A 21692-nucleotide genomic window follows, 5' to 3' on the forward strand; every position below is an offset into this window, starting at 1 on the left:
GCAATAAGATACTATTGCTTATTACCTGTATTGTATCTATTGTCAATTACCTGTATTGGTGTCGGTCACCCCGGTCATCATTGTCTGTAATCCTATGTATTGTACAGTGATGCACAATATGTTGGCACCTAAATCAAATAATTAACCTCCCTAGCGTTCTGATTATATGCAGCGCACGGCCGCGGGAGGGTTTTTTTTTGGCTATATTTTTTTTTAAACATGTAGCTAGCCTAGCACTAGCTACATGCTTCCCCCCTCCCTTCGCTATCCCACCCACCCCTTTGATCGCCGCTGGCGCAAATACCCAACAGGAAATCCCGTTCTGAACGGGATTTCCTGTATGGGCTTCCCCGTCGCCATGGCGACAATCGGACTGACGTCAGGGGGAGTCCCAATCCACCCCATAGTGCAACCTGGCGGTGATTGGCCAGGCTGCGCAAGGGGTCTGCGGGGGGGGGGGGCCTCTTTCACGGTGGGTAGCGGCAGATCGGAACAAACACGCAGCTAGCAAAGTGCTAGCAAATCGGCCCACCAGGGCCTGAGCAATCCAGCGCGGCGGTACTGGACAAGCTGAGCTCGTCCGTAACGCCCAGCTGGTTAATAATATCCAGTACGCCACCGTGCTGGTTCAATTTTCATGAAATGTTTGCCTGTAACTTACCAAAAGGTGTCAAGCATGGACACTAAGGATCTAATATACATGGAGTATAATAAAAGTTTTAAACAAAAAATGTATTTACTTTTCCCTTTCCGCCAAGCCACAATTTCCCCACTCTTTAGCTCTTTGGCAGAAAAAAAAAGAAAAAGTGTTTTTCACATTGAAATGCGTGTTTGTGTGCAAATTCTTGCATGCAGGGTTTCCAAAATATAAGAAAATTCACATATGAATGCAAATTTTTATGCGAAAAATGCATGCGAAAAAAACAGGATCCTGCTTTAGAACTGCTGGACGAGTGACTCGCCCATACTGTTTCCAGCTATTTTTCCTTGATGGGACATACCGTCCATACCGTACGGCAGGTTAATTCGCAAAACCACACAAATTCTGTCATGGCCTCTTACTCTGTCTTTTCACCACAACATATAAGGGCATCTTCATAGCAAGATCGCTGACCCGGAAGTACTATGTCGGAAGTACTTCCAAGTCAGCTCCATTGCTGTGAAGATGCCTGCATGCACGAGAGGATGCTGCGGAAAAACAGCAGAGCTGACAGGATGGAAGAAGCAGCGAAGGGAACCTGGAGGAGAGTTGTGCGGTGGCTTTTTTTTTTTTTATTTGACAGGCTTTTAATAATTACAGCAGGAGGGGAAGTTCCACGGGGCGGGGTCATGGGAGGAAGGGGCGTACTTAGGAGAACTGCCTCTTGCTCATGGTCCATATTTGGCGTTTTTTTTTTTTACTTTCCAAAAAAGCTTTATTTAAATAGTCATGTGAATCCACATAATCAGTACAATCGATACATTGATGTATAAGATTGAGGATCATACAACATATCTCTAATTGTGTCTTTAACAAGTTGTAGAAATAAAATAAAACATTTTCAAACTGTCGTATATAGGTAAAAACACCTACTAAGAAAATTACCTAATAAGAAAAAGAGATTATATATTAAAAAAAAAAAAAAAAAAAAAAAGGAAACAGACAATTTTCTTACTCATACCTGTTGACAGCTTATACTACTCTCTCTAGGAGATGAGTTTGTGTGGAGATAAAAGAAGTCTCCTCTAGGGCGAGGAGAGAGGAGTGGCTTTCCTTTTAGTTCCGTTGGGGTGTCTCGACTATATTGATCTTGATTCGGTTAGTTATTCCCTTTTATATATTAATATATTAATAAATTAATATATTAATCAATATGTGATGACAGTATAGAGTTTATATGTTTACCATATATAGAAAGTAACCATGGGTCCCATATTTGGAAGAAAGGGCAGGTGTCTCCCTTAGTCATAAACATGAGGAACTCATTTAAGCAAGTATGATTGATTTTTTGAATGACTTTATCCCAGGACAATTGGCCCGAAAGCCATACTTGTGCTATGTGTGATCTAGTGGCGGCTAGAATTCTGGTGAAGAGGGCATTCTCCCAGTGAGAAAGATTTTGAAGTTTGACATTTAATAAGGCATGTGATGGTGTTGGTATGGTAGTTTTGTTCCATAATGTTGTTGTGAATTGAAAGGCCCTTATCCATATATCTTGTGTTTTAGGGCATATCCAACAAATATGTTTGGGATCTCCCAGATCCAAACAGCCTCTGAAGCAGGTGTTGGGAATAGATTTATTATATTTTGAAATTCTGGAAGGAGTCAGGTAGGTACGGAACATCAATTTTAGGGAAGTTTCGGTTAGAGAAGGACTATTGGAGCATTTTGCTGTATTTTTCCATATTTTTTTCCACTCTTCGTCTGATATCTCTATCTCTAAATCTCTAGCCCATGCTTTCTGATATTGCGCTTTCTTATTATGAATTGGGGATGTGATAGCTTGGTAGATAACTGATATGGATTTAGTCACTTCCCTTTTTTTTAAGTATTAGTTTCTCCAGGCTTGTCAGATCTGGGAGTTCTCCTTTTGGCCATCTCTGGGCGATATAATGTCTAATTTGGATATTGCTGAAAACTTCAGCTGGTGGAAGATTCTGCATAAATTGTGTATCAGTTTTGCCTTTTTTTATAACATCGTAAAAATGTATCAGTCGGTTTTCTGTCCACCAGGAGAATTTACTAGGGTATAACCCTGGTTCAAAAGCTGGATTCCCCGTGATAGGGGCCAATGGGGAGTTTATGGAGACTAGTTTGTATTAAAATTTTTAAGTATTTCATAGTTTAAATGCTATCGATATTATTGGGTTTTTAACTTTTTTCATGTGATCAGGCAGTTCTCTTGCCCATATGAGGTCTTGAGTTCTAAATGGGTATACGTATGAATTTTCTATATCCCTCCATTGAGAGGAGTGTGTGGTATAGGTGGTACTAAAGAGTTGTGCCAGTCTGGCGCGAAGATTTTGTCTTAATAGAACAAACATTGACCCTTGGGGGCACTAGAAAAAAGGAAGGTGCTGTGCACATATACAAAAGGTAGGAATAACATACAAAATCCCCTCAGATCATTTTAGGTATTCAATCATGAATCGTATAGTGATGAGGTTAAGTTATATTGGTTGGGAGAGTTAATATGCCCAGTTCAAGACAAAATATAAATCAGGCAAATACTATAAAAAAAAATAAAAAAAAAATAAAATAAAATCATCAATGTCCTAGTATGAACCACGACAGTAAGGACAAACATGATGGCACCAAATACTGCATGGTAATATTGATAGGACTCGGCATAGCAAGTGTAGAAATAGCAGTACTACACACTAATGGCGTGTGTGCGTGCGTGCGTGCGTACTCCCCCCAAGGTCATGAAGTTAAAAATGGATCAAATAGTTGGCCAAACAGCTCAGACAGCATTGATATCGCTTCCCCACCATCCCAGCCAAGTAGGACAAGAGCTGGTCCCATCATTTTAATATAATGAGGGCATGCAAGCACATTTTACTAAAGAAAAAAAAAAAAAGAAAAAAAAAAAAAAAAAAAAAAAAAACACTGGCAGCCTCATCCAACCTATTTTGCACAACTAAATAAAAACATGTAAACATTTTAAAATTGTACATTTCTTTAATTAGACTATTTAATCAAGCTTACACTTGAAGCTAAATCAGAAACGTAAAATGTGACTCCTGAACAAAACGGATACTGGTACAATGGTAAGGCAGTGGGATGTAACCTCTTCACACTGGTTATTACGGTAAATGAAGATAGGCTTGTGCACTGAACACTTATAGCTCAGCTTATGCTTACTGTCTGGGCAGGCTAATCCCAGCCATCCTCTCTCTAAGCATGGAACAACAGATGTTACTCTGACAGAGGTGAAGAACACAGAGACATAGATGTGCCATAGACAAGACAGGGTCTCACCTTAGAGCATACGTGTACCCAGTGTTTTCTGGGGCATGCTGAGGAGGAGTATAGGTATGGAGGTGGGAATAATCCATTCTCTGGGGGTTCAGATCATACTGCAGAAAGGGAAAGTTCAATGTTGAAGAAGAACAACATTCCTGAGTCATATTATGCATACACACCTTAGCGATCAATGCCAATTAATTTAAAAGCTGCAGTGCAAGCTCCAAGCAGGCCATTCCTTCAACTTCGATCACAAAGTGCTTCATACGGAGTAGCCACCATAAACAAATTCAGCATCTGCTCATAAATGCTTTCATTTTACTGCTGCCAAACTACAAAGATGTTTGAACCAGGAGTGAAGAACAAAACTAAATCAAACGCCACAAAAAAAGCACTGCTGTATAGGCAGTTCAAACAATATTCATAAATATGTATGTGGAAACGTTGTGAACAGTCTTCCCTTGAGGCACGGGCCCGACACACCCACCAGCTGAGTCACGGAGACGCTAGCTTCTCTCCTAGACTGTTCCCTTTTACATGAAAACAAGGAACTGAGCATAAATATTTAACAGGTTTAGGCGAAAGTGGAAATAATAAATGTGTCAATAGTCAAAAGTCTGTAAGAGGGCTGGTGCACACCAAGAATGCTTCTGAGTGATTTTAAAAACTCTAGTGCTTCGAAAAGGGCTTGGTTAATGTGTTTGTATGGGATGGATCACACCAAAGCGATGAGATTTTTCCCAAATGCGGGTTCTGCAACATCTCTGAGCCGATTACGCCTCAATGTAAAGTATAGGAAAAGTCAAAAATCGCTCTAAAAACCGTTGAATAGAGCTATTTTTCAAAGTTTTTTTTTGCCTACTTTTTTTGTTCACTTCCAGATCAAAAGTTTAAAAGAACTACAAAATCAACACAACAAAACGCTCCAAAATCACTAGGCATAGATGGGAAATTGCTAGGCACATGCCCAGAATTGGAGGGGCTGTCCATGTGCAGAAGACCCCAACTGAGCAAGATTACTGGAACCGCTAACTGGAAAACGGAGGCACGTGGGAGGCCAGCGAGTGCCTCAGCTGTGCTTATGGGAGGAAGCCCTGGGTAAGTATCAAACCTTTCTTTATGCTCGTCTCAGGTACACTTTAAATAAAATTTGATGGCAAAATAAAAAAACAAAAAAACAAAAAAAACAAAATCAATATCTTGACTGAAAAGCAAACAAACACAAGAAGTCAGCACTTTTTGGTTATGTGCAGAGACACTCTCTCCAGCGAAGTTCAACCATGAAGAGCATACTGGAAAACATGCTCGCCTTGCACTAAGTCCTAGATTCAAAACCAGGACACCATCCTTTTCAATGCTTTTATTTCTTCCCATAACCCAAATATAAAACAGGCTTAGGCTAGTTAATTGGCTTCCATCAAAATTAACCCTAAGCTGAAGTAGAAACATTAAACTGAGGCTTCCTGAGGGACAGTTCTGCTTGGGACTGGGTAATATTCTTTGAATTACATCACTCTGAGCTCCTATAGGCAGCGGTCAAGCAATACAATATATACATGAAATACCCTGGGAGAAGAATTCAGGTCTTCCTGGGGCTGAACAATAAAAAGTTTTTCTATGCAATGAGACGCTGCCTGCTTCACTACATACAGTCTGCCAACTGTGAATGATGTCACGACTGAAGGCAGGAAGTGACGTACTGTACATAAATATGAGGGGATGCTGAGGGCTGCCAGGCATGGATCAAGCCATTTGGGCATAGGGATCAGCAGGCGTCTAAAACTCCTGTGTATTGATCGGTAATTGGGCATCGACTCACTAAGTTGGTACAGATAGCAACCAATTGGCTACAGCATAGGGAATAATGGTTGTAGGGGTCAATTGGGCAAAGTAGTTAGTTAGGAATTAGGAGAAGGACTCCAGGGGGAGGTTAGTTTTCCGCACTTGAAGGGTGGGGGTTTAGTTTAAGGAACATTGGGCATTGGAGTAAGTTTTAGGCACTTGGAGGAATTAGTATTTGGCATAATGTAAAATGACCAATTTTTTACTAGCCGCACCACCCAGCATCCAACTAATGCAGTGTCACCTGCTATGCATGCTGGTCCTTAGAGAGCTACACTGTGGAGAGATAGAGCAGAAGAAATTTCATGTGCAAGACTGATGGTGGCATAGAACACAAGGATCATACTCATATAACCAGCGGAGGGACACAGCAATAGCACAGGAAAAGCCAGCTACGTGTCCCTCAGGGGGCATGTACATCTGACACACTGTTGCACCAGGGAGTACAGACACATGCTTACTGCAGGGTCATGAACATTGTGGAAGGTTAGGGTGACCCAGGCCCAGTTTGCGGACAGGCAAACTATAGTTTTGTCTCCTTGTATTATAAAATAATAGGGAATACTCATCAATTTATACCTGGCGTGCCCATAAATGTTCAGTCATATTTCCAGTGTAATGAGTGGTCAGTGCAGTAAGCCTAGAGACACAGATGCTGGCAATTTTACATCCAGATAAATGGAGGGTTCTGGGAAAACAAACAACCCAGAGAGATGAGGATTTTGAGTAGACACATACAAAGCCATGTACTCTTCCTACGGTTTTCAGCAACTTCAGCTTGAACATTTTACCTGAATTAGAAAACAATACTCCTCTCCCATACTTATCTAGGCCTTACCTCAGGGGTCACATGGCCTCGTCTGCCCAGATCCCAAATCCCTGGAGCCCCTTCAGCATAGGTCCTCACTCTCCCAAAACCTACCCACACCATTTCAGAATCACCAGTCAAAACAAGAGCAGAAGGGTGGGAGAGCAGAGTAAAGGATGGATAATAGGAGCGGTGCACAGTGAATGATCACTAACCTATACTGTAAAAAGTGCATCAGGGTGAGGGTAGTGCAGAGGATGAATAGGGAGTTCACAGTTACTTTAAAGAGACTCCGTAACAAAAATTGCATCCTGTTTTTTTATCATCCTACAAGTTCCAAAAGCTATTCTAATGTGTTCTGGCTCACTGCAGCACGTTCTACTATCACAGTCTCTGTAATAAATCAATGTATCTTTCCCCTGTCAGACTTGTCGGCCTGTGTCTGGAAGGCTGCCAAGTTCTTCAGTGTTGTGGTTCTGCTATGAACTCCCCCTTCCAGGCCCCTCTATGCACACTGCCTGTGTATTATTTAGATTAGGGCAGCTTCTCTCTTATCTTTTACAAGCTGGATAAATCATCCTCTAAGCTGGCTGGGCTTTCACATACTGAGGAATTAGACAAGGGCAAAGCTGTTTGTAGGAAGAAACAAGCAGCCTGAAACTTCAGTGCATGAGAACTGCAGGGGGAAAGAAACACACAAATGATCTCTTGAGATTCAAAAAGGAAGGGTGTATACAGCCTGCTTGTGTATGGATGTATTTTCTATGTGTGGACATACTGTACATCAACCTACTTCCTGTTTTGGTGGCCATTTTGTTTGTTTATAAACAAACTTTTTAAAACTGTATTCAACCACTTTTAATTCGGCGAGGAGCGGCGAAATTGTGACAGAGGGTAATAGGAGATGTCCCCTAATGCACTGGTATGTTTACTTTTGTGCGATTTTAACAATACAGATTCTCTTTAAGCCCGGTTCACATTAGCTTTTAGCTGCAGATCTAGCTATATGGTTCCCGGTTTCCGTTCCGGTGAACGGATAAAAAAATGCCACAGGACCTAATTTCGCAGACAGTTTAAATCAGCAGAATGGAAATGGAAGGTTATGCAGCACAATAGGAACCAATGAAAACGGACGTTTTACAGCCCAAAATGGCTCCGACTCCTTAGTCTAATACTTAACAGGGCTGTGGATTTTGTACAAAAATCATCCGACTCCGACTCCTCAGATTATGAACTCAACGACTCCAACTCCGAGTGCCCAAAATTGACCCGACTCCTCGACTCCGACTCCACAGCCCTGGTAAAAACGGACCGATTTGTACGGCCCGATTCACAAAAAAATGCAGATGTGAACCTGGCATTACTGAATGTGTAAAGTTGTTTTAGTATAAAGCCCAATGTTACCATTGTCAGTGTATTCTAGGGCTTTTTTTTTTTTTTAAGTGGGGGTACACCCACTATGCAGCCATGCCTCAGCGTCCTCTACCAATAAAGTTCAAAGAGAAGCCTGACCTTTATCGGCTTTTCCATTGACCGCAATGAAAATGTGTGGATATGGGGCCACCAGGTGCTTGCATTTGGCCCGAAGGCTCGGCAGGGACACAACCAATCCGTAATAAGTTAAAGAGAAACCGTAACCAAGAATTGAACTTCATCCCTATCAGTAGCTGATACCCACTTTACTATGAGAAATCTTTTACTTTTTCACAAACTGATCATCAGGGGGCTCTATATGGTTGGTATTGTGGTGAAACCCCTCCCACAGTGTGATGTCAGGACCATGGTTCTGACATCACACTGTGGGAGCCTTGTTGCATTGTGGGAAATAACAGTGGTTTCCAACTGCCAAAAAAAAGCAAGCAGCATCTCCTTCCACTGACATCACCTGCCAGCAGAAAAAATTTCACCATGTGATAAATGTCAGAATGTAAATCAGGGAGAGGAAAGATTTTACAATGGGCAAACACTGAAGCAGGGGTCACACTTGTCTTTCAGTTTTCTACACTTTGCAGAAAACTGAAAGACAAGTGTGACCCCTGCCTTACAGCAGCTAATGTAATTTATAGAGAAAACTGACAAATTGCGCAAGATGTCAGTTTTTTTTCTGCATGCGAAATCTGCATTAAAGTGTGACCTTGCTTATTGATTAACATGAGTTCTCAGTTGAAGTCAGTTTTTCTGTGCAGAAAACGCGTACGAAAGCCAGTAAGTGTGACCCCTGCCTGACTAAATCATTTATACAGAATTATTGTAAAAATGAAGCACTTTTTTTTATTATTTTCATTGGAGTTCCTCTTTAAGCTACACTATAGCCAAACGCAGATAGCTGAAGATAGGCATGAAGGAGAGGGGAGATGTTAGGGTTGGGATTGGAAAGAGGTGAGGTTAGTGTCCAGTAGGGATGGTCAGAAATACCGATTTCCAATGACTTTCTGCTGTTCGATAAGTGTCTTTCCAATTTTCTCTGAAATTGGAATTTCCAAACAAATTTGGTCAATTGTAAAAAAATAAAAGGAACATTTTTGCCTAAACCTTTTGAAAGATGTACCCAATTATGCGGAATCCTTATTTATGTACTAATCAGATTTCTGCAGCACAATAATGATTCTGATGGGTCCAACGCTATAAGGTGGCCACACACATAGATTTGCAGCAGGTTCAACCATCAGATAGATCTCTGGCAGATGCCTGTCAAGTCCAATCTGACAGAAATCTGTGTGATGTGTGCCACACACTAGGAACAAATTTCCAATAGATTTCAGAATGAAATCTATTGGAAATCGATCTAAATGCATTATTGGACCATTAGATCCAATGCAACTCTATGGGCCATGGATCTGCTACCAGCAGCAGATCGACCTAGATTTTCCATGCTGTCAGATTAAATCGATCGAATGGGGAATTTGATAGAATAGATTTCTGATCGCTAAATCGATGGCTAAAATCGACCAGTGTATGGGCCCCTTAAGGGTCCACATACCAATTTTTCTATCAGAAACTCAGAAATCGGAAGCTCATCCCTAGTGTAAGGAGTGGAGAGGGGGAGAGGTTAGTGCTAGGAGTGGGGAGGGAGGAGGCATGGAGAGGAGAGATTAATGCTAGGACGAGTTGAAAAGGGGAAGTGTAATATTAGAATGGGGACAGAAGTTTGTGTACATATTACTAATATTATTAGTAATATCATGCTCTAAACATTTGAACGCCTATACTAAATGTACGCAAACAGCTTGTGAATAGCAGACTTGCTGTCTGATCAAGAAACCGCTTTACCACGAGCCGTGATCCGCTTGAACACAGTTTTGCTCCCGTCTGTGAACGTCGCAATTGCATCAAGTGGGAAAAAAAAGCTTTTGCAAACGCGTTTGTGATTGCACTTGCAAGTGGAAAAGAAGCCTTAGCGTTTATAGTCATTCTCTTCAAGCTGACCATAGCTAGATTGAGAATGTACAGCAATACACCCCCCATACCTTCCAGATTTTAATCAGATATTTGTATTTGGTAGGATTGATAGATTCTGACAGTTTTTTTGTACTGCATAATTGCCTTACAATTGCTTTAACCACTTAACGACCAGCTAACGCCGATAGGCAGCAGCTGGTCGTTTGTGGTTTTACATGGAAACGGCCGCTCCATCTCAGATCACGGAGGGCGTCTCCGTGAATAGCCTGCGAGCCTCCAAACGCGGCTCGCAGGCTAATTGTAAACACGCGGGGAAGAAATCCCGCTGTTTACATCAATACGGTGCTGCTGCACAGCAGCGCCATAAAGGAGATTGGCGATCCCCGGCCTCTGATTGGCCGGGGATCGCCGCCGTTTGATAGGCTGAAGCCTATCAGAGGCAGCACAGGACGCATCGCCGTCCTGTGCCGCCCATGGAGCGGTAGGGAGGGAAGGAGAGGGAGGGAACGATCTGCGCTGCGGGCTGGAGAGCCCACGCAGCACAGATCATTCAAAACAGCCCTGATTTAAGTGGTTAAGATTCCCTCTGAGAAAATCCAGCAGCCACTGTTCCAATTGATCTTGCCTTGAAATCAAAGTGAAGATTGTAGACTGTTTTGGTAGCAGAATATTTTAAGCAGATCAAAATGTCAACTCTATTCCTTACTGATAAAGATAACCGCTACAGACAACGTATCAAAGACACCACAGAGAGGTAAGTAAATTGGCATCGGACCCAGCATGTCGTATTGCTGGTGCCTGGGAGAGAGAGACTACACCGTAAGCATCTTGTGAGACGGGCAGATGTGAATGATTCTATGAATGCTATGAGATTTTTCTTTTACATAGAAGCACATGTACTGGTCTTCAAACTAAAGTCATTAAGTAATACTCAGAGACTACTCAACTACCATGGACACATGGGGAATATTGTACATCCCTTCAGGTCTCCTACATGTCTAATGCTGGCTACACACGGTACAATTTTCCGCTCGATAGATGGATCTGGCATGTCCGATATTACTCCCGATCGATTCTGCGCTCGATTTCTCATAGAAGTGAATGGAAATAGATAAGAAAAACAAGCGAAGATAAGAGAATCGAGCGGAAAAAACGATGGGGTGGGATAATCGAGCGGAAAAACGTAACGTGTGTACCCAGCATCAGGACAACACTCCTCAGGGTTATAGCTATTGGATTTCTTGGCCAATCATCTTATTTCCTACAGACACTTCCTTGCCATCTACCCTTCTTTCCCAATAGGCCCTGGAGCATGTAAACAGTGTATGTGTCCGACCGTCCTCAGAAATCTCCGCCTTCAGTTCATATTAAAAAGCTCGAGTCATAGCCGAACGTCAAGCAAAATTTACTTTAGCTTTAGACAGAACATGGAAAAGTTAAGACTCATGAAGGTTTTACGGCTCCCTGGTTCTCTAAAGGGAAAATTTCCCTCTCGCTTCCGGTGTTGTGATCAGTAGCAGGAAGTGAGTAAACCTCACTATTGTTACAAATGGCAATTAAATAGTTTGTTTTACTTGTGAAATGCACATCTCATCTAAGTGTCTTCACCGATAGCAGCATCCAGCTAGAACAGAAGAGAATCTCCAGCTCTTTTAGTCTGTCAGCATCACACAGTCATCTTAAAAGGACCCCAAAGCGAGAGGTACATGGTGGCTGCTATATTTATTTCCTTTTAGACAATACCGGTTGCCTGGCTATCCTGCTGATCGGTAGTGTGTGAATCACATGACTGAAACAAGAATGCGGCAGATCCAGTCAGAAAAATCTGATCTACATGCTTGTTTAGGGTCTATGGCTAAAAGTATTAGAGACAGTAGATCAGCAGGACAGGGAAACCTGCATAGTTTAAAAGGAAATACATGACATCATCCATATTTATCTCACTTCAGGTATCCTGCTTGATAAGAAGATGACCCAAAATTCAGAACTGTGCAAGGATGAACACCAAACGCACATGCACAGTGAAAGAAATCGCTTGTCCACGATCACTTTCCTTCACTGTGCATGTACAGTTCGAATCCTGAACAGTTCATAACCACTCTGCACTGCTCAGACAACCTACCGGAAGGCTGGTGAGATAAAAGGACTGGGCCTAGGGAACCAGAGGACAACCACCAGCATCTGGAGACACAGTAGATGGTAATCTAGCCAACCATGGGTTTTGATGTAGTATTTTTTCCCCTGATTCAGGGGTACTGAACTGAGGATTCAGGCACTCAGCCAAGTCTAATGTTAATCAACTGCCACTAGCTATAGGCAGAGTGATAAGTACTGTCCTACTGGGAGAGAAGGAAAGCAAGAGGCTCCCAGCATATCCAGGGATAATGAAATCAGCCAGACAATTCCAGCTTGGGAGACCTTTACTTAATGTAGAGAGGGGATCATTTCTACCCTGAGAACTCTGGGCCTGCATGTACAGATTGTCCGCACTGCACATCCTTTTCACATAGGCAGTTTTATAATGCCATGGAACGGATTATCAGGTAGCCATTTAGAATTGATAACAGCAACTGTTGTCACCAGAACAGTGTACTGCAGTTCAGCGGCATAGCTAGAGATCATGGGGCCCCATAGCAAAAAACTTTCATAAGGCCCTCAGATGTAGGCATCCTTAATCAATGCCACCGGCCCCTACCCTATGGATATGAGTTAATTGGGCAATTTACATTCTTATGCAATCAATACTGCACATAGTTCATGGGCACTGAGAAAGTCAGAGGCTGGAAAACTACAAAAAAAAGTTTAAGAAAACCTGTATCGAAAAAAGGGCCCCTGGGGTGTACTTACCTCAGGAGGGGAAGCCTCTGAATCCGATTGAGGCTTCCCCCGTTCTCCTCTGTACCACGGTGGTCTCGCTAGGCCGTGCCAAACAGCGGCCATGCAAATATTTACCTTTCCCTCTCCAGCGCAGGCGCAGTGGCGGCTCTTGGCTTGGGATCAGGCGGAAAGCGCAGATGCAACTGGGATCGGCTATTTGTGCCTGATCCAAGCCAAGAGCCGCTACTGCGTCTGCGCTGGAGGCGGGGAAGGTAAATATTGCAGACACTACTGCGCCTGCACCACAGCCTGACAAAAAGCGAGATCACCATGGTACGGAGGAAGTCTCAATCAGATCCAGAGGCTTCCCCCTCCGAGGCAAGTACCCCCCAAGGGCCCTTTTTATATGATATAGAGTCTCTTTAATAGTGAATAAGTTAAAGGACTTTTGTCGCCAAAATCTTAATATTTAAAATACATGTGAACATATACATGTAAGAAGTAGGTTTCTTCCAGAGTAAAATGAGCCATAAATTACTTTTCTCCTATGTTGCTGTCACTTACAGTAAGTAGTAGAAATCTGACATTACCGACAGATTTGGGACTAGCCCATCTTCTCATGGAGGGGGTTCTCAGGATTTTCTTTATTTTTAAAAGCACTTAGCGAATGGCAGTTGCTCCATCCAACTGCCAAAATACCGTGCAGGGAGCAGGGAGGCTGTCCAGCATCTTTGTATAAATATTTTTCAGGGAGTGTCTTTATAAAGAATAAAGGCCATGCTGTGAATCCCCCATGAAGAGATGGACTAGCCCAAAACCTGTCAGTAATGTCAGATTTCTACTACCTACCGCAAGTGACAGCAATATTGGAGAAAAGTAATGTATGGCTCCCTTTACTCTGGGAGAAATGTACTTTTTATTTTGTATGAGTTTTAAATTAAGATTTTCGCAACAGTTCCTCTAAGTACCACCTGGCCCCCCTCTGCTCCAGGACCGATAGCAGCTGCAGCAGTTGGCTGCAAGCTAGTCTGCAATCTCTAGCAACATTAGCACAGACTGCACTAAAATGAACGACAAAGAGAGCAGCCAATATATCATGAACACTGAGTAAGTACAACAATAATCTTACTAATAAATATACAGTAATCCATCTGCTGGCCAAAATCTCTACCCCACCAATAAAAGTTAAAGGTTTTCTTACCAACGAGGTCCCAATAAATCAAACCAGCCACTATGCTGTGGCCTATTCCTGTATCCCAGTACAGGCCGTAGCTGCTATTGTTTACAGCTGTGATGTTCGGATTCCAACCAAAAGGAAAGCATAGACAGAAGGAAAGCATGAACAGGCATTAGCAAAAATGCTGTGAAGCTGGAGGACACTCAGTGCGTGGGTTACTTGGAAGAGGAAATGTTAACATGAGTGTGTGTCCTTGTGCAACTGTCAGTCTGTCTGCTCTATTATGGTCAGGGTGTGCTGTATTCTAAGTTCACCGTCCCTTCAATTCTCAGAGAAGTGCTGCAGATGTGGGGCTTGGAACTAAACTCTACTACAATATCTACTGATCACTATTGATCATCTACTGCTTGCCTTTTCCCCATTCACACTGGAAATCGCAAAAAAAAAAAAAAAACGAAACAATTTTTTGCTGTATCGTAAGCGATTTTGGAGTGATTGAGTTTTACAATTCTTTAACATTGAAACGCAATCACTGATAATCACTACAGTGATTATACTACCAAACACTTTACATTGCAGCAATTGAAAGTGCTGCTGAAATTGCTAGTTTGAATGGGCCATTAAAGTTTGGGGAGGGGCATTAGATTTACTTACCTATGGGGCTTTTTCGAGCCGCTAGCAGTCTATCAGGTTCCTCGCTGTAGTTACTCTGCGCTCCAGGGGGTCGCTGTAACCACTGAAAGATCCCCGACCACAGCCTTGTTGCGAGCTCCTGCGCATCCACGTGCCTCTCACAATCGCAGAAAGCATACTGCACTTGCGCAGTTTAAGCATTAGTGGTCATGGATCTTTCAGAGGGAACTTATTGAGCCATAATCCCTTTGCATTAAGCATATTATTGAGCACATTTCTGCCGCTTACTTAGCCTGGTAGTTTGTGAATTATGATTTAATCTTGTATTTTGCACAATTTTGCATGGGCCAGCCTGCATTAAAGGTTTATGAATTGATGGTGGTGTCATTTATATTTTTCAGTTTATTTATTACTATTTACCTGGTTTTGACTTAAATATTTAGTATGTGGCAGCAAACCCCTTATCTCCTCTTTTAATACAGTTTGCCTAATAAACTTGATTCTCATCTCCATGGCGGTCTTTATTTTTGATGCAATTAATGATCATCCATGATTAACCCATTCTCTGAGTTCTCATATTCCCATAGTGCTGTACTGTTTAAATACTGTGTTGCAACAAGTTATGCTATGGTATATTTTGTTATTGATGTGTATTTCCTCTGTATCATGAGCTTTTCTACTCAAACATCCTGTTTGTTTAAGATACATCATGGATGCATTTGTTTTTTTTTTTTTAATACTGATTACAGGGCTCTTTCTTAGGTTTTCTTGCTCAGTTACAAGTCTGTACAAATAGCATATGCACAGAACACTCCCAGCCTCAACAACCCGATCAAGGAGGCGTGTAGCCAGGATAGCGCATGCACAGTAGTCTGCAACTCAGCCACATCAGGGACTAGAATTTGGCTGACAGCAGCACATTGAATCGGACCGGCAGTTCACAGATGGAGCAGACAGACTACAGAGGGCTGTAAGAAGCATTGCAGGCAAGTAATTACCCCCCCCCCCCTTCCTCCAGTCTCAGGTACACTAAGTATCCTTATCTTCCCACATCAGGAGTCAGGTCTACCATCATGCAATGAAGCACATCCACTATTCTAGGGTCCCATTCATCAAAGGACAACTGAAGTGAGAAGGATATAGAGGCTGCCAAATGTATTTCCTTTCAAGCAATACCAGTTGCCTGGCTGTGCAGTTGATCATCTGCCTCAATATGCACTGAACAAGCATGCAGCAGATCAGGTGATTCTGACATTATGGTCAGATCTGACAAGCTGCACACTTGTTTCTGGTGTTATTCAGACATTTCTGCAGCCAAACAGATCAGCATAGCTGCCAGGCAACTGGTATTGTTTAAAAGGAAATAAATATGGCAGCCTCCATATTCTTCTCACTTCCGTTGTCCTTTAAGTGTGCACATCATGCTGTGGCTTTCTAAGAGACAAGACAACCTACTTCACCACCTACACCACACTGCTGCTTACTGCAGCACCAATACACAGGACCTGAAACTCCAGTCATCAATGGCTGCCTCCCATCACCCGCAGCACATACGTATTGTATTAAGCCCTGCTTATAATTATCACCACATGCATAAACAGGACCGGAAACCAAATACAACCCCATTCTCAGGGAACTGGAACACTGCATAAAGTGTAAATAAAAAACAAATGTGATGAGCTGCAAATCATGAGCTCTTATTTAATAGAAAATGGAACACAGCAATCAAATCTTTAAACTGAGAAGTGTTATAGTTTTATAAAAAAAAAAAAAAAAAAACGAGTGACATTAGCCAGTTTAACAAACAGGCTAGGTCACAACTCAACTGCGTGCGCGCCACGCGTGCGCGCCGCACACACACACACACGCCCATTCTGGCCCCGTTCTCCCTCAGCTCTCCTCAGTGGCTCGGTCCCTACCTGCACATGCACAGAAGCGCAAAACACGGGACCACACACAGGAAATGCAAGGAATGCAGAGACATTTGAACATTATTAGGCTCCCTGCACACGATTCCGATTTTTAATCAGTTTTTACATCTTATTTTTAATAGTTACTGCATGCTGCATTTTTTCCTCCGTTTTTCTGTTGATTGTATTCAGGGAAGATCGGAATTGCAAAATCGGAATCGCAAAATGGATTTGCAGTGTGCAGGGAGCCTAATATAGGATATGTTGAATTTGATGCCAGCAGCCTTTCACAAAAGTTGGAATGAAGCAGTCTCAGATCACTCTGCAGCACAAAAACATTTTGCCTATTTTTCTGCACCTCACAAGCTGACAGCTGAATGGTCCTATAGGATAAGCTCACACGTGTCAATCCGCAACTGTTAAATCCGACCTGCACAATTTTTAGACCGTGAACGCATTTCGCCCCCAAAACCCGTAGAAGAAATGCATCTGTTCCGGAATCCAACCAGACCACAACGCACCATCGCAGCAGACACTGGAATGCTCGCTCCTATTGGCCGTTGGCAATCTGGCTCGATGTGAACTGAGCCAAATGCACCTGGTGAAACATTTACAACTAGTTAGGATGATTGGTAACAGGCCAGTAGGGGGATTTAGTTTAAACAAAAATTCCCATTCTATCAGAAGTAAAGATATGCCACTGTGAAGCACTGCGCAGACAAACAGCGCAACAATCTACACGTAATGTCCCTCTACATAAAATTGCAAATATTTTGGGAATTTTAACACTTCTAGATCATTAAACTATTCAGAGAATCCAGCATAAATCTGTACATAGAAGAAACAAAGCAAGAGCCAATATTGGAGGATCACAATCTTTGGCCCCTTACGTGACACTGCACTAAAAACAGGCACTATTCTGTAGTGGAAATCCTTGTATGGGCTCATTAGCACTTCTTAAATGGAACCTAAACTGAGAAGGATATGGATTTTTCCTTTTAAAATAATACCAGTTGCCGGGCTCTCCTGCTGATCCTGTGTCTCTAATACTTTTAGCCACAGCCCCTCAACAAGCATGCAGATCAGGTGCTCTGACTGAAGTCAGACTGGATTAGCTGCATGCTTGTTTCAGGTGTGAGATTCAGTCACTTCTGCAGCCAAAGAGAACAGCAGGAAGCCAGGCAACTGGTATTGTTTAAAAGGAAACATCCATATGCCCCTCAGTTAAGGTTCCCTTTAACCACTTCCCGACCGCCGTATGTACAATTGGCGGCCGGGAAGTGCACCCCGCAAGGACCGCCGTATTGACAATTGGCGGCGGTCCTTGTAGGGGCATGGGCGGAGCGATCGCGTCATCAGTGACGCGATCCTCCGCCCGGGATCGTTACTTGGGCATTTTGTCTCCGCTCGCCGGCCACTTAGAGCCGGCGAGCGGAGGAATCCGCATAGCTGCCCAATCAGGATGTATAAGGCACTTTGTTAGGTAAACAAAGTGCCTTATACGTGCTTCCTCCTCGCCTCGTGGTCTCATTGTTGCAGAGACCACTAGCGAGGAGGAAGCACTTCGTAAGTAACTCAGCACACTGTTGTTTTTGCCCTCAGCCTACCTGATCACCCACCCCAGGCCTCATACCCCCCCTGATCACCCCAACAGACCCCTGCCTAGCACCCTTGCAAACCCCCCCCCCCCCCCACCTGCCATTAACTAGCGACGCTGCCCCTTAGTTTAGGTCCCTAACTGCCTCCTAGTCACCCCTGATCCCCCCCCCTACCTTTAGATCACCCCCAGACCCCATCCCAGACTACCCCCCTGTATACTGTATACATCTGTATACAGCTACCTTACCCCCTGATCCCCCACTGATCCCCCTCTGATCACCTGTCTATCACCTGTCCATCACCCCTCAGCACCCCCACCCATCAGAGCAGACCCTAACTGCCCCGCGGGGGTAACCGATCACCTGCCCAGGCCCTCGATTGCCCTCATACCCCCCTCCTGATTACATCCCCTGCTCTTTGTTTACATCTGTCCTCCCCAGCGATCACTAACTGATCTGCGATCAGTAACCCCCTGTGTCTGCCTCTCATCAGATCAGGACTCAGTCTGCCCCGTGCGGGCTCCTGATCAACCCCCCACCCCCTCAAATCGCCCTCAGACCCCCCCCTAATCACCGTCCAAGTGCATTGTATTTGACTGTGCTGCGCTTGTATTCGATTGTGCTGCGCTTGTATTCGATTGTGCTGCGATTGTATTTGATTGTCCCGTGATCTGCTTCGATTGTCCCGTGATTGTTTGATTGCCTCTGAGACCCCACTTCCCACCAACCCCCACCCCACCACCACCCCCCATCACCTTCCGAGTGCATCAGATTTGATTGTGCTGCGCTTGTATTCGATTGTGCTGCGATTGTATTTGATTGTCCCGTGATCGGCTTCGATTGTCCCGTGATTGTTTGATTGCCTCTGAGACCCCACTTCCCGCCACACCCAACCCCCCCTCCCCCCCCCCCACCACACCCAACCCTCCCCCCACCACACCCAACCCTCCCCCCCACCACACCCAACCCACCCCCCCCACCACACCAACCCTACCCTCCCCCCCCCCCCCCACCACACCCAACCACCACCTTCCGAGTGCATCAGATTTGCTTGTGCTGTGATTGGAGTCGATTGTGCTGTAATTGTATTTGATTGTCCCGTGATTGTTTGATTGCCTCTGAGACCCCACTTCCCACCAACCCCAATACCTCTCAAATACTCCCTTTTTGCTAGGTAGGTGCTCTTTTTTTCTGGGTAGTCTCGGAGGAAAACCCCATAAATTTAGCAATCCACAATGGCAAGAAGGGGGCTTTCCGATGACGAGGTATACAGGTACATGGACCAGTCGGATGAGTTCTTTTGGGAAGAATCATCCGTCGAATCTTCCGGGTCCGAATTTGAACCTGTAGAAAGCAGTGGTTCCCTGACCGATGGTGATGACGAGGCTATGGTCCCGGCTAGAGCCAGGCGTACCAGACCCCAAGTCGTTAGACCGCAGGTGGCGCAGGATCCGCCTCAAGGGCAGCAGGGTGGTGCTAGCGCTGTTGATAGTTTTCTTGGTGAGGCAGGCACCAGCAGCGCAGCATCTCCTGGACTTGGTACCAGTACTTCTGTAGACCCTGGCGAAGTGGTGAGCGTCAGCATGGAAGTCGAAACTGGTACGGTGGCAAGTGCAGTAGTACCCCCGTCGCAGCCACCAAGAAGAAGACGGGCCCGTAGTACCCATAGACTCCCAGAGGTGCTGGCACAACCAGATTGGCAATCCCCTGATTCCGCCGCACCCGTAGTGCCCCCTTTCACTGCCCAGTCTGGAGTCCAGGTGGCGACAGCTCATCTAGGAACGGCCCTAGACTTTTTGCAGCTGTTCATCACCCAGGTTCTCTTGGACTTAATTGTGGTTGAGACCAACCGTAAAGCCACACAATTCATCACCGAGCACCCGGAGAGCATGTATGCCCAGCCTTTCGGGTGGAAACCAGTCCAAGTTTCCGACATTAAAATCTTTTTGGCCCTTATCCTTCACTTGGGACTAATGAAACAGAATGTATTGCGGGCGTATTGGTCTACGAACCCAGTACATCATGTTCCCTTGTACCCTGCTGCCATGTCCAGGACACGATTTGAGTCCATCCTGCGCTTCCTGCACTTCAACGACGACGAAACCTGTCATGAAAGGGGAGACCCTGCTTATGACCGGCTCCACAAAATTCGGCCCCTCATAGACCACCTGTCCTCAACATTTGCAGATGCTTATATCCCTGAACAGAACATCTGCGTAGACGAGTCCCTCTTACGCTTTACCGGGCGCCTTGGCATCAAACAGTACATCCCATGCAAGCGCGCCCGGTATGGGGTGAAACTGTATAAGCTCTGTGAAAGGGCCACAGGCTATACATGTCGTTTTAGGGTCTATGAGGGAAAAGACTCAAAATTGGAGCCGGTCGGATGCCCTGACTACCTGGGGAGCAGTGGAAAGGTTGTGTGGGACTTGGTGTCACCCTTGTTCCGGAAGGGGTACCATCTTTTTGTGGACAATTATTACACAAGTGTGGCCCTCTTTCAGCACTTAAAGTTAGAAGGAATCCGATGCTGTGGCACTGCGCGGCCTAGTCGCCAGGGCTTCCCCCAACGGCTCGTTACCACCAGACTTCAACGGGGGCAGAGGGCCGCCTTGCGTACTGAAGACCTGCTCGCGGTGAAATGGAGGGACAAGAGGGACGTTTACTTTCTGTCCACCATTCACACAGACACGACAGTCCAAATTCAACGGGCAACTAAGGTCATTGTAAAGCCCCTTGTTGTCCACGAATATAATGTCAACATGGGAGGGGTGGACTTCAATGACCAGAGGTTAGCGCCCTATTTAATTACCCGGAAAACAAGACGCTGGTATAAGAAAGTGTCTTTTTATCTGATTCAATTGGCAGTTTACAACAGCTTTGTTCTCTACAGTAAGGCTGGGAGAACTGGATCTTTCCTCCAATTTCAGGAACAGATCATTCTGGACATCCTGTATCCAGGAGGTGCCAGCCCCCCCCCCCAGATGCAACTAGCCGACTGCATGGTAGGCATTACGCCTATCAGATTCCGTGTGCCCCAAATCAACGCATCCGAAGAAAACGTTGTCGTGTCTGCAGCAGGACTGGAAGAAGGAATGACACCAATTTTTATTGTCCCCGCTGTCCTGACCAGCCTGGCCTATGCGTAGGGCCGTGTTTTGAGAGGTACCACGAGCAGGTACACTATTAGAACCTAGGGAACTCCAGACACAGGAGTAGGCACACACTCAGTGGTCTTTCGCACATTGTCGCAGGGAGAGGAGAGGTAAGCTTGAAAACCAAACGGGTAAGCATAAAAGTGGCAAGAAGGATCGGTTTCCATGCTTGATATTGCTGCTCTGTCCTGGGTTGGCGATATAAGACGGCATGTTTGAATTTCCCTTGAGTGTGGACACCCCCGGTTTATATGTGATTTGGGCCTAGGATGATGCTTTAATGCCACACAGAGTCATCTCTATTGGCAGGCATATTGCTGTATCCTACAGGCATAATGCTGTATACTAAAGTTCTTAGGCCCAGTCACATAAGTTGGTGGCTCACCCTGAGTGCAGGGTGGCATGGG

At 44.5% G+C, this 21692-nt stretch overlaps 1 protein-coding gene across 10 annotated transcripts in view; it reads right to left on the reverse strand.

Moving 5' to 3' along the window:
* Window positions 1–21692, reverse strand: part of SUN1 (Sad1 and UNC84 domain containing 1) — a 144398-nt gene that overhangs the window by 87563 nt on the left and 35143 nt on the right. For 6 of the 10 annotated variants that reach the window (XM_068244600.1, XM_068244599.1, XM_068244597.1 and 3 more), the window contains exon 2: window positions 3962–4059. The exons of the other annotated variants lie outside the window; for them this stretch is intronic. In XM_068244600.1, coding sequence (XP_068100701.1) covers window positions 3962–4038 — 77 coding nt within the window. In that variant the 5' untranslated portion in view covers window positions 4039–4059. The remainder of the gene's footprint in view (window positions 1–3961; window positions 4060–21692) is intronic. 10 annotated transcript variants of the gene reach the window in all.

The sequence above is a fragment of the Hyperolius riggenbachi genome, chromosome 7 (genome assembly GCF_040937935.1).
Source record: "Hyperolius riggenbachi isolate aHypRig1 chromosome 7, aHypRig1.pri, whole genome shotgun sequence".
NCBI classification, from domain to species: Eukaryota; Metazoa; Chordata; class Amphibia; order Anura; family Hyperoliidae; genus Hyperolius; species Hyperolius riggenbachi.